This window comes from Eucyclogobius newberryi, unplaced genomic scaffold (genome assembly GCF_026437365.1).
Source record: "Eucyclogobius newberryi isolate DKJ021-1_F unplaced genomic scaffold, fEucNew1.0.hap1 SCAF_15, whole genome shotgun sequence".
Lineage (NCBI taxonomy): Eukaryota > Metazoa > Chordata > Actinopteri > Gobiiformes > Gobiidae > Eucyclogobius > Eucyclogobius newberryi.
Genome location: NW_027315779.1, coordinates 34,616,040 through 34,629,003, shown reverse-complemented (window position 1 = coordinate 34,629,003; position 12,964 = coordinate 34,616,040). Strand labels below are relative to the sequence as shown.

The 12,964-nt window shown below is 45.1% G+C and overlaps 1 protein-coding gene across 1 annotated transcript in view; it reads right to left on the bottom strand.

Annotated features, from left to right (window-relative positions):
• LOC140361268 (unconventional myosin-VIIa-like) overlaps positions 1 to 12,964 on the bottom strand; it is a 247,547-nt gene that overhangs the window by 86,585 nt on the left and 147,998 nt on the right. Inside the window, exons 25-29 of the mRNA XM_072447021.1 lie at positions 11,930 to 12,019; positions 10,155 to 10,282; positions 9,579 to 9,705; positions 3,946 to 4,065; positions 1,320 to 1,493 (exon numbers count right to left, since the gene is read on the bottom strand). Of these exons, the coding sequence (XP_072303122.1) occupies positions 1,320 to 1,493; positions 3,946 to 4,065; positions 9,579 to 9,705; positions 10,155 to 10,282; positions 11,930 to 12,019 (639 nt within the window). The remainder of the gene's footprint in view (positions 1 to 1,319; positions 1,494 to 3,945; positions 4,066 to 9,578; positions 9,706 to 10,154; positions 10,283 to 11,929; positions 12,020 to 12,964) is intronic.

The following is a 12,964-nucleotide window of genomic DNA, read 5'->3' as shown; positions in this document are numbered from 1 at the left end:
CAAAGGAATAAACCGGCCGATGGCAGTTCAAGAAAGGCAAAGTCCTAAGAAGCAAGTTCAATGGCAAGAACAAGTCCCGGGTAATAAACAGCGACACCCTTCCAGTGATCAGACCCTGCAGGAATAATAAGGTGGCCAATATAAATATTCAAATTATATATGTTCATTAATATGTTAAGACAAAAAAGGTTCTCACCTCTCATGAAGGGTCCCGCCCCAAATCCAGCACCTGGAGACTGTACTTCAGCCGTAAGTAAGGACGCCATGGACTATTGAGCGTGAGAGCCACTATCCAGAAACCTCCAAAATCCACAAGTACATCAAGGACAAGGCCCCAACAGATGAAGTGCTCAGTGAATGTCTCATGGGGAACAGAGGACGAACTGCTGGAGGAGGGAGCATCATGGGAGGACACGCCCCTACATGGGAGGACACGCCCCTATATGGGAGGACACGCCCCTACATGGGATGTACCACTGGAACATAACTGAAGTGGCTTATCACAGAGGCCCTCATCATGGCAGCACAGGAACAGGCCCTATTCACCAGAGCAATAGAGGCCCAGATCTACCACAGCCAACAAGGCAAAGCATACATGGTGCGTTATAACCAAGTGGCTGGCATAGTGTGCAGGAACATCTGTGCTGAGTGTGGACTGACAGGGGTCTGGAGGACTCGGGGCCCTTGGAACAACATCAGACATCTCAGTTCAGAAAAGTGCAGCACTAGGAAGAACAAAGCTACGGTGCAGAACCTCTAGCTCCCTGGCCTCTGGTAGAGGACCCGAGCTTAGAAAAAGGGACGAGCCCGCCCGTGGGGGTGAAAAAGTGCCGTGTTAATTTTCAACCACACAGTGTTCCACATGTATCTTTACTCCATTGGACATCGTGTCCTTTGATGAACCATTTTTTGTCTTAAAATGTTGCCCAGTTTTAAATAAAAACTTTTTTTTTAAATAAAAAACAAATAGAAAAACGAGACAGATTTTTATCACAAAGTTCTGCCCGGTGGGCGGGGCAGACTTGGATGAAGTTGAAACATCTTTTTTTTTCTAAAACAGTTTCCTGAATCATTTTCTACAATTAATCACTCCTGGATGAACTGGGATTACACCAATTTAATCATTAAACTTTGTGCAATCATCAGGTAACTTCAACCAACAATTGGTTGAATTCATTTGGAAATAATATATAATTTTCCTTTCGCTTCTTATTTTTTTGTGACAAAAAAAATGCTGATAAAATGTATATAGGTTTGAGGTCTTGATTTGACACGATGGGGAAAAGCCTGCTGTAAATAAAAGAAGACCTTTGCTGTACCTTGTCGAAGAGTGCGATGTAGAGCGAGAAGCCAAACGGGTCGTGCAGGTTGATCTTGTCGGCCAGAGCTTTGCACAGCTCACTGGCCGTGGTGGCCGAGTCCGCTAACAGGGTCTTTGTGGTGCCGTCCATGAACGTGACCGGCAACATGATGGGCTTCTTCGATTTAGTGGCCTGTAGCAAGACAAGGGAAGGATGGAATATAAGGGTATAATAATATCCATTTTCAGAGGTTCTGTGGTACTTGTGGCTTCACTGTCTGGTCTTGTTGGTCTAAGTTAAAAATTATAAACATCTAAATAAATAAATAAAAATAATAATAATATCCAAACTCACGACACAAAGTATTATCCCTGCAGTCAAATGTTTTCTTTTTGTTTAAATACCATGTTCTACACATCTCATTACAACGCTCCTGAAGAACAACATGCACAAAGAAACAAGAAAGTGTACATATACTGGCCACACCTGTCAATAAGCTGCACCTATATATATACATATATATATATATATACGCCGCGTCTGCATTTCTCCACCTCTAGAGTCACTTCCTCATTAGACTGATTTCTCCGTGAATATGAGTCTCATTGTAATAAAACACACAGCGTTTTGAAGCTCAAAATAAAGTGACCACAGTCCAATGACGTCTTCTTCTACAGTGTGTCAAATGCTTCCGCTTCCTGCTAGAGCGCTTCCTTCTAGAGCGCCCCCCGGTGGCCGTCAGACAGTCAAAATCTATAAATTAACCGCACCGTTTTATGAGCTGCAGGGTTCAAAGCGTGGGAAAGAAGTAGCGGCTTATAGTCTGAAAAGTACGGTAATAAGTCGTAACATGTAGTTACGGGTTGGAAAGAAAAAATGTTGCGCTGAAAACAATTTTCCATAGTGCAGCATTAAACTGATCTAACTGGGAAAGGAGCTGTTTTTATTGCTTAAACAACTTAATTTAATAACTCAATAAATCATATAAGCTTCTTTGGCCTTAGGGGCAATACTCTTCTGGCAGATGTGAACAGAAGGAGGGGTCAGGAGTGTAAGGAGGGGTCAGGAGTGTCAGGAGGGGTCAGGAGTGTAAGGAGGGGTCAGGAGTGTCAGGAGGGCTCAGGAGGGTCAGGAGGGGTCAGGAGTGTCAGGAGGGGTCAGGAGTGTAAGGAAGGGTCAGGAGTGTCAGGAGGGGTCAGGAGTGTAAGGAGGGGTCAGGAGTGTGAGGAGGGGTCAGGAGGGGTCAGGAGTGTCAGGAGGGGTCAGGAGTGTAAGGAGGGGTCAGGAGTGTCAGGAGGGGTCAGGAAGGGTCAGGAGTGTAATGAGGGGTCAGGAGGGGTCAGGAGTGTAAGGAAGGGTCAGGAGTGTCAGGAGGGGTCAGGAGTGTAAGGAGGGGTCAGGAGTGTGAGGAGGGGTCAGGAGGGGTCAGGAGGGGTCAGGAGTGTCAGGAGGGGTCAGGAGTGTAAGGAGGGGTCAGGAGTGTCAGGAGGGGTCAGGAGTGTAAGGAGGGGTCAGGAGTGTCAGGAGGGGTCAGGAGTGTAAGGAGGGGTCAGGAGGGGTGAGGAGTGTCAGGAGGGGTCAGGAGTGTAACGAGGGGTCAGGAGTGTCAGGAGGGGTCAGGAAGGGTCAGGAGTGTAATGAGGGGTCAGGAGGGGTCAGGAGTGTAAGGAGGGGTCAGAAGTGTCAGGAGGGGTCAGGAGTGTAAGGAGGGGTCAGGAGTGTAATGAGGGGGCAGGAGGGGTCAGGAGTGTAAGGAGGGGTCAGAAGTGTCAGGAGGGGTCAGGAGTGTAAGGAGGGGTCAGGAGTGTCAGGAGGGGTCAGGAGGGGTCAGGAGTGTAAGGAGGGGTCAGGAGTTTAAGGAGGGGTCAGGAGTGTCAGGAGGGGTCAGGAGTGTAAGGAGGGGTCAGGAGTGTAAGGAGGGGTCAGGAGGACAGTCTGAGAGTCAGGACAACAGTGTCCTTCCTCCTCTGCAATTTGTAGCCTGGAGATCACAGCCAAAATTCAGCTGAACCAGAATTCTGGAACATTCAGGGTGTGATGCATCGCGGAGGATCGATATGTCTATATTTTCTGCTCACTGAGGACAGAGTTCTTACCAGCTCACCTCTCCACAGATCTGACCTGCAACATGCCCTAATGGCATCACTTCATTTCCTCAATGGATATTAGGGCTAGTTTAATTGTTAAATACATTTTTAACCAAATTAAAGGTTGAGCTGTTTATATAATATGTTGACTGAAGACTTTTAGATAAAGAATATTTACACACTAAGTGTATTATTGACAAAAATCAGACATTTCATATGTGTTTTAGAGTCTGTACAGTCTAGATTACAATGATCAAAGGACAATCATTTGTCATGGTCTTGGATTGATTAATCATTTCAGCCCTACTCGGGATAAATACACTTAATACTGTGAAACCTTCAAGGCAAAGAAATGACATTTCAAAGAAAAGTTATAATGCACCTTTATTTTAATTATTTTTATTAGACAGAACAGCTGAGTTTAAAACAGGGACGAGGAGAGTAAACTGTCAGAGCCGGGATTTGAACTCAAGACACTGTGGCCAGCTGCACATGGAGCCTGGCACACGTGCTGCCCCTTAACCACACAGTAACACTGTAAGTAACACAGGGCTCACCTGCAGTTCTAACCATGATGGCGGCTGAGTGCGGGTGCGGTTGACAAAGGTCCTCCTCAGCCTCTCCTCACAGTATGGAGCGTATCCAGGAGGCCCGTTCAACAGGAAGCTTCGCAGGTACTGCAGACATACAGACATTTACACTTTTCATTTCGTATTATAATGTTATTTAAGTGAAGTAGTTTGCCTGCTAGTAGGTGGACCTGTGGACCTGTGGACCTGCAACCCTAGAAGCTCTTCACCTGCCTGGATGACCTCTCCCTTTACTGGATAAGCCTCTATTCCTGTCTTGAGTGTTTCTGGCTCTATCTGTAAATGCTTTCATGTAGTAGTGTAGTCTACGTGAATGTCCTCAGAGTCCAAGATGGTTCATATGGAACTAACATGCCCGAGATGTACTTTGGTGCTAGGCCATACAGAGACTTTTACACAAGCAGGGCTGCTTTAAAGTCTCTTCTCTGAGCCACAGGGGGCAGTGCAGAGACCTGAGAACAGGACTAATGTGATGGTACTACCTGGTTCTAGTCGGGACTAATGTGATGGTACTTCCTGGTTCTAGTCAGGACTAATGTGATGGTACTTCCTGGTTCTAGTCAGGACTAATGTGATGATACTTCCTGGTTCTGGTCAGGACTAATGTGATGGTACTACCTGGTTCTAGTCGGGACTAATGTGATGGTACTTCCTGGTTCTAGTCAGGACTAATGTGATGGTACTTCCTGGTTCCAGTCAGGACTAATGTGATGGTACTTCCTGGTTCTAGTCAGGACTAATGTGATGGTACTTCCTGGTTCTAGTCAGGACTAATGTGATGGTACTTCCTGGTTCTAGTCAGGACTAATGTGATGGTACTTCCTGGTTCTAGTCAGGACTAATGTGATGGTACTTCCTGGTTCTAGTCAGGACTAATGTGATGGTACTTCCTGGTTCTGGTCAGGACTAATGTGATGGTACTTCCTGGTTCTAGTCAGGACTAATGTGATGGTACTACCTGGTTCTAGTCGGGACTAATGTGATGGTACTTCCTGGTTCTAGTCAGGACTAATGTGATGGTACTTCCTGGTTCCAGTCAGGACTAATGTGATGGTACTTCCTGGTTCTAGTCAGGACTAATGTGATGGTACTTCCTGGTTCTAGTCAGGACTAATGTGATGGTACTTCCTGGTTCTAGTCAGGACTAATGTGATGGTACTTCCTGGTTCTAGTCAGGACTAATGTGATGGTACTTCCTGGTTCTAGTCAGGACTAATGTGATGATACTTCCTGGTTCTGGTCAGGACTAATGTGATGGTACTTCCTGGTTCTAGTTAGGACTAATGTGATGGTACTTCCTGGTTCTAGTCAGGACTAATGTGATGGTACTTCCTGGTTCTAGTCAGGACTAATGTGATGGTACTTCCTGGTTCTGGTCAGGACTAATGTGATGGTACTTCCTGGTTCTGGTCAGGACTAATGTGATGGTACTTCCTGGTTCTAGTCAGGACTAATGTGATGGTACTTCCTGGTTCTAGTCAGGACTAATGTGATGGTACTTCCTGGTTCTGGTCAGGACTAATGTGATGGTACTTCCTGGTTCTAGTCAGGACTAATGTGATGGTACTTCCTGGTTCTAGTCAGGACCTGAGCAGCAGCGTTCTGGATGAACTGCAGCTGTTTTACAGCTCGTTTGGAGAGACCAGTGAGCGGCTGTTACAGTCTAATCTACTGGAGACAAACACATGGATAAATCTCTCCAAGTCCAACTTTTATTCCATTAACAGTAGCAGGTCAAAAACCTTTAAACTAATGCAAAAATAAGCATGTAAGTAAGTAAATAATATGCACTTAATTTTTGTTATCTTTTAATTAAACATTTTATACAGAAATAATATAGTATTTTAATATTTTTTAATTATGTTTAATGTTTTTTATTTCCAAAACATAAAATCGGAATTGATCAACTAATATTTAAATGCTGACTTTTAATGTGTTTTAATCAATAAACTAATTCAGTTTGTAATGAATAAATAAATACATTGTATTTCAATGGTCCTGGAAAATCCATCCTCCCAACTCTCCTCACAAGGAATGGAGCCGCAGAAGCTGCAGTTGGTCTCGTCAAACGAGCTCTGTATAACCTTGGTGGTGGTGGTGTCTTCACGTGGAGTGAATTCCAAACGCTTTCAAACCTTGTAAACGAAAAGCCAATAGACGCCAGAGTGCAAAGCAGAGAGGAATGTCTAAACTATGGCTTGGACGGGCAAGCCCAAAGGGGAACTTGGCAAATTTTGACTTCGGAGGTTACACCTTTAAAAGACTCCAGAACATCCAGTCAGAAGTTAAAAGATTCTGGGAGAAGTGGTGCCAGCTGGCGCGGCCCAACTTATTTGTGAGGAGCAAGTGGCATACAAAAGAAAGAAATGTAGCTATCGGCAACATTGTTTGGGTGGCCGATCAGAATGCCCTAAGAGGACAATACACACTGGGTAGAGTGATGCATGTCAACAAGGACAAAAAAGGAGTTATTCGAGATGCCACTGTAAGAGTTTTCCCGACCTATCCTGTCCCTTTGAAAGCAGCAAAACAGCAAGTTAAAACAAGCATTCCTGCTACTATGCTCCAAAGGGATGTAAGACGTCTCATTGTTCTACTACCAGTTGAAGAATACTCCACTACTGTACAAAACTCCAAAGACTGATCTATGATCTCCTTGGGTCTCCATCAGGAGCTCAAGTGGGAGGTGTCAAGTCAAATAGCCCAGCCCTACTTCTCACGTCTCTCCTCTCACTCTTCACTCCCACTTTGCTATTATCTTTAGCTAATTTCTGGTTCAAGTAGGTTATCTCCAATCTAGCCAGCAGATGGGGCCCTAGGCAGATTAAGCTGCAGGACTAATTGCGCTCAGGTTTACAGGTGTGCAGAGCACGGACCAGACACACGAATGAACAGGAGAGAACAGAGATGGAAATGCAACACAACAACAGAACATAATAGAGCAAAAGTAAGATCCTGGATTTGGAGTCCAGATCACGTAAGAACAATATCGGAATTGTGGTCAGGGTTACCCATTACAATAGAAAGTGCAAGACAAGGAAAAGAAAAAGACAAGCAGCTGATAAACCATGAGGCCTGATTATGAGGTTTCTTAACCACTATGTGAAGGAAATCGTTATGAAAGCTGCAAAAGTTAAAGGAGACAAAGGCAAACAAGTGTTCTTCACCCGAGATATTCCAAACGAGGTTCAGCACCAACGAGAAAAGTTCCACATCTGTAAGCTTTGGTTTTCTTTCCCAGTGACACTTCTGGTGACTTTGAAGGTAAAACACACTCAGAATGCCAGGACAGGGGTGCTCCTCAGGAAAATGCGAAGGACAGAGAACTAAACATCGACAAGAGATGAAGCCAGCAATGTGAGGTATGTTCAGATTGTTGATTTGACTAGACTGGAGATTGTGGTGTGACTTATTTGTTTTTGACATCAGACTCTATGCTTCATGTTGCGTGTACATAATTCTGTGTCCAATTGCATCCACTCACTGAAGTGCTAAAAGTGAGGGATTGGATTTTGGAAAAATGGAAAAATATACGCAGAAGACAGTGGAGGAGCTGGGGTGCATTCAGTTCTCAGCAAGGATTGATTCCAGGAGCCGGTGGACTTTCAGAGGACCTTTTATTAGAAATGAACTTCCCTCCTCTTAGCAATCTTTTATATGATGAACCCCTTTGCTTTCCATTTTATCTTTTTAATCTGTTTTGTGTTTTGTGTTCATGTGTCTGTATGTTGTTTTTGACGAGAGAGTTGTATAAAGCTAAAAAAGTAAAGGCAGCTAAATCAATACAATCGACCCAATTGCAGTCTAGTATTCTCTGTGCTGGACAATTTCACTAGCAAGGACCACAACCCCAGGTACAATGCAAAGTGTTTATTGGCAGGCGAGAAACATGAACACAAATGTACAGAAGTTGATGCCGTTTTGGGGCTTCTGGCGATGAGGGCTGAAGGCTCCCGGGCCTCGATACCCCCAAAAAAAGCTTAACAGAGGCAGTGCCAATTGGCAGACTGGAGAATGTGGAGGTAATGGTGGGTGTAGACCTGGAAGGCCATGGAGAACCAGTGCTCCATGATGTAATGACAACTCCTTAACTCAACAACTCCTTAACTGGAGGCAGATGTGGCAGCGCCAATAGGGGAAAAGTTTGGTGGGAAATGTGGGGACCAGGCGAGGATCAACTTTAAGTAAAGGATGAACCAGACCCTGATGCAATCTGGCCTTGGTCGATAGTGAGGATTAAGTTCTGAGGGGAAGTGCCCCTTGACGACCAGTATGCAAGGTCCGGGAAGATGGCAAAGGGGCTCAGAATATATTTAGCTTAAACAAATCAATCGTGTTTGAACCACCAGTGTGGTCCTGCTTGTTTTAGGGAAGACTAAGCGTTGGTTGGAGGTCCTTGATGCCGGGGTGAGGAGAACTGGTGTGGACAAGACCACCTCTGAGCAGGGGAACAAGCCTGAAAAGATGTTGATGCCGCTCAGGTATACCTGCAAATGGAGACTGGCAGTCGAAGGTGAATGGGAAGTAATAAGTTGATAAGGAAAGACGTTAGAGTCAGGAGGTGGGAGATTAGGGGCTTGTCCCTAGGGGCTGGTCTGCATGGCAAAGTTGGGATGACCAAGCTGGTGTTTGGAAGAGGAGGAGAAGGTTCCTTAGACGAGAGCTCCGGTTTAACTTCGGGTTGTACCGGGAACTCCCAGAACATGGAAGGACCGGCATCCCGGTGCCCGAAGAGGGAAGAGGCGTCATCCCGGTGCCCGAAGAGGGAAGAGGCGGAAGAGGCGGCATCCCGGTGCCCGATGAGGGAAGCGGCTGCAAGAGGGAAGATACTGGAACCTGGCGACGAAATGCCAGAGGATTAAACGCTGGAACCTGGCGACACGGTGTCCGAGGATTAAATAAATAGCAAAGTGGAAGAGCCGCTGCAGCCCGCGAAAGTGGCGGGGCAGATGGCACTCTGGAGTGGAACGAGAGTGAACAGCGAATTTTGCTAGCCAAAGAAGTTTAAACAACGTGATTTGTTGACGCCGCTGTGAAAACGAAAGCGTCTTCTTAAGCGTGGTCTGGAGACCTGCCGCCGTCCACGCGGACGGTCAATGTAGAGAAGAATAAAGGGCACGTGCGGAGGGCGCTTAACGAGCGAGGCAGCAGGATGAGCGCTGGAAGGAGGGCGTAGGGTGATCTCAATACCGGACTAGCAGAGGTGATCTGAGGCGGGACGCCGGTCTGCTGACGGGAGCTGAGCCTGTGAGAACAGCTGATGGGACTGGAACGGTCCAATGGGATACTAGTAGAGGATGGCCCGGTGTGGCTCGTCTGTGCTGGACGAGGTGAGGCCTGTGTCGGGCCGATGCATCGGAAGGAACGAGGTCGAGTTGATCCATAGAAAGGTACGGAACGAGTGTGTTTTCGTGTGAGGCTCCCGCCGCCATGGAGCATGTGCACGAAAATCATGAACACAGGTGTATGTGATCTGGATGATTAAATACTGTAGCCGCAGGAAGGGGCGTGGTCCTGCTCCCGAACTAAAGATAACAAACTTATCTTCATTTCAAAGAAGAGTAAGTGTGAGTGCTTCTTGTTTTAGAGTGAGTTCATACTTTGACAAACTTGTCGGAGGGGGCAAAGCAGCCGACGCAGAGAGACAGCAGGATCCAGCCCCGGGCGTGGCTGCTCTTGGAAGGGTTCTGACTCAGCTGTTTGCAGATCTGACAGTAGATCTCATCCCTGAACACAACACACACAAAACAACCACAAATTAGGACTATGCAATAAACTGATTGAATGAGACAGTATATGCTTTTTTCAGGCACAAAGTATTTAAATATAACATAAGTAGATCATCCTTTTACATTTTGTCCATTTTAATTTTGTCCTAAGGCAGCTGTGGCTAAAATAGTAGATTTCCACCTGAGTGTGGAGTGAATAACTATTGACTACAGTGCAACCCTGTGAAAAAATATTGAAAGACAGCTCTGTAGCACGACCTCAAAAATGTATTAACATGGGGCCTATGGGAGCCACCTTGGATTATCAGTCAGAAGGATTGATTTTGAGAAATGTACTGTATGTTTCTTAAGTTGAAAATAAATGAATCCAAACGTATATCGGCATTGAAAGCTGAATGAAGTAGATCTTGATCCATACAAAATATTTGAGTATTGCAGAGTGTGGACCTGAGTGCCGGTCTGAGGATCCCGTTCCCGATGATGAAGTGCAGCTTCTCCAAATTGGACGTGGGTCTGTCCTCTAACATGCTGTTCTCCTGCGAACTGTAGTCGCCCTCGCGCAGCTGCCGGCTCACCTGAACACAGCGGGACACATTAACTCATGTTCTCTTTGATTCATTTAGTCTACTCTTTATATGCTGCTGTTAGGTCAAATGATCAGAAAGCATGGCATTATTTTCCACCGTTATGCAGATGACACACTTAGTGTTTGTGTGAAGGAGATAAAAACATAGATTACAATGATCTGCTCTGTAAGGCCACAGTTATTTTAGTACTTGCTTTACGGATTTTTAAATGAAATATATTGCACAGGCGGACGGAATATAAATAATTTCAATTTCAAAAGATGTTTTCTTCCGGGTTTGCCCAAAACGCACCACGTGAGTTCTCTAGTTGAACTAAATGAATATGTGTGAATGAAGTGGCTGATGCACCACAGAGTCAGAGAAGGTCTTCAGGAGTGGCCCTGTCAGGAGCGGCCCTGTCAGGAGCGGCCCTGTCAGGAGCGGCCCTGTCAGGAGCGGCCCTGTCAGGAGCGGCCCTGTCAGGAGTGGCCCTGTCACTCCAAAAGACCTGAGTCTCCTCAGGAGGTGGAGCCCACTCTGGCTCTTCCTGTTCAGTCTGTGTTATGAGTCCAGTTTGTGGTTCAGATGAACACCAGGTCCTTGTATGAGTCACTCTCTCAATGTCCCGTCCCTGGATTTTCTCTGGTGAGGGGGGCGTGGCCTGTCCCGTCCCTGGATGGTCAATGGTGAGGGGGCGTGGCCTGTCCCGTCCCTGATGTTCACTGGTGAGGGGAGCGTGGCCTGTCCCGTCCCTGATGTTCACTGGTGAGGGGGGCGTGGCCTGTCCCGTCCCTGATGTTCACTGGTGAGAGGGGCGTGGCCTGTCCCGTCCCTGATGTTCACTGGTGAGGGGGGCGTGGCCTGTCCCGTCCCTGATGTTCACTGGTGAGAGGGGCGTGGCCTGTCCCGTCCCTGATGTTCACTGGTGAGGGGGGCGTGGCCTGTCCCGTCCCTGATGTTCACTGGTGAGGGGGGCGTGGCCTGTCCCGTCCCTGATGTTCACTGGTGAGGGGGGCGTGGCCTGTCCCGTCCCTGATGTTCACTGGTGAGGGGGGCGTGGCCTGTCCCGTCCCTGATGTTCACTGGTGAGAGGGGCGTGGCCTCTCCTTGGTCATCCCCTCGTTGATGAGGAAGTGGTTCCACAAAGTCCTGCTCCAGTCCTCTGTCCTCCACATCATCGTCTGTGATGAGTCCGATGATGGCAAAGTCATCACCAGATGATGGCAGAGTCATCATCATCATCATCCGTGATGATTTTTTTTTTTTTTTAGGGCTGAATGTCTTTGGAAACTGATTGGAAACTTTGGATTTTTCTGACTCTGATTGAATTTGTGATTTTGGTTTGAAACGTTGGATTCTGTTTGAAATGTACTGAAAGAGTTAAATCTGAATTGCTGAACCAACACTAGAATTCCATGCATTTCAGGACATGTTTGAAGAGGCATAAAAGGCTTAGTAAACTTTAGACAAAATAAGACAGGACCGTTATTTGCAGAGGAAATTATTAACTTAAACAAAAGCTTTTTGAGCTCTACCATTCAAATGGTAATTCTGATTCTGATTAAGCTTGCAGCCAGATATTGTACACATCAGTCTATTAAAAACAGTGCACACAGAACAATATAATAGACATTAAAATACCAGCTTGTGTTTTACCTCCTCAGTTATTTTGGACTTCTTCTTGAGCGTGAGTGAGATGAGTTTGTGGCGCACACTGTTCCTCTTCTGGTCATCTACAGAGCTGATCTAATGAGGACAAAACACAGGCTGCAGTCCCCACACTATATATTAGTGGTGCAATAATGATATGACTGCAATATTTAAATTAAAACAAAAAATCATGACTTCCGGTTACGGTGATGAGCTAGACTGACACACTCGTGATAATAATATAAAGAATATGAAAGTACGATCCATGATTTAGAGTTTCAAACTGTTGAAACGTGTTGAGTTGCTCAGCCAGTTTCCGGGTGTGGGCCTCCATAAAGATCTATCTATCAATTTTGGAGAAAAATTGCACACTTCTCTTTACTACTATAAAAAAAAGTTTAAAAATGGATTCTTATCCCAGACTTAAGTCTAAGTCAAAGGATTTTAAGTCTTAAGTCTAAGCCCAGATTTCTCAATCTATTCCAGACTCAATTTTCATCCTCAACCATTTTTTTTGACACTCTTGGGTGAAATTCTGTGCTTATGGCCTGGAAAGAGCTAATCAAAACAAGATATTAAAATCCTGAACTGTTTGGCTTATGATCAAGGTTTTGCACCTTGATCATAAGCCAACCGGCACAGATTTGAGATTTACAGCCTGGATAACTAAGGTTTATTTTATATATATATATATATATATATATATATATATATATATATATATATATATATATATATATATATATATATATATATATATATATATATATATATATATATATATATAAGGTTTTCTATCAGATTGTATCGAATGAAAAGCTTTGATATGTTGAAGGAATCCTATGACTCTGAGAAACAGAACATTAAAGGTGAATACTATCTACATTATACATGTGTTTTTATAATTTAGGCAGCCACTCAAATAATTACATACAAATAAATGGGAAATAGAGGGTCATTTTATTCTGACTGACAAAGAATGGGAAAATATATATAATCCTAGTGGAGGAGCACATAATCACGTTTGGAAGGAATTCTGTT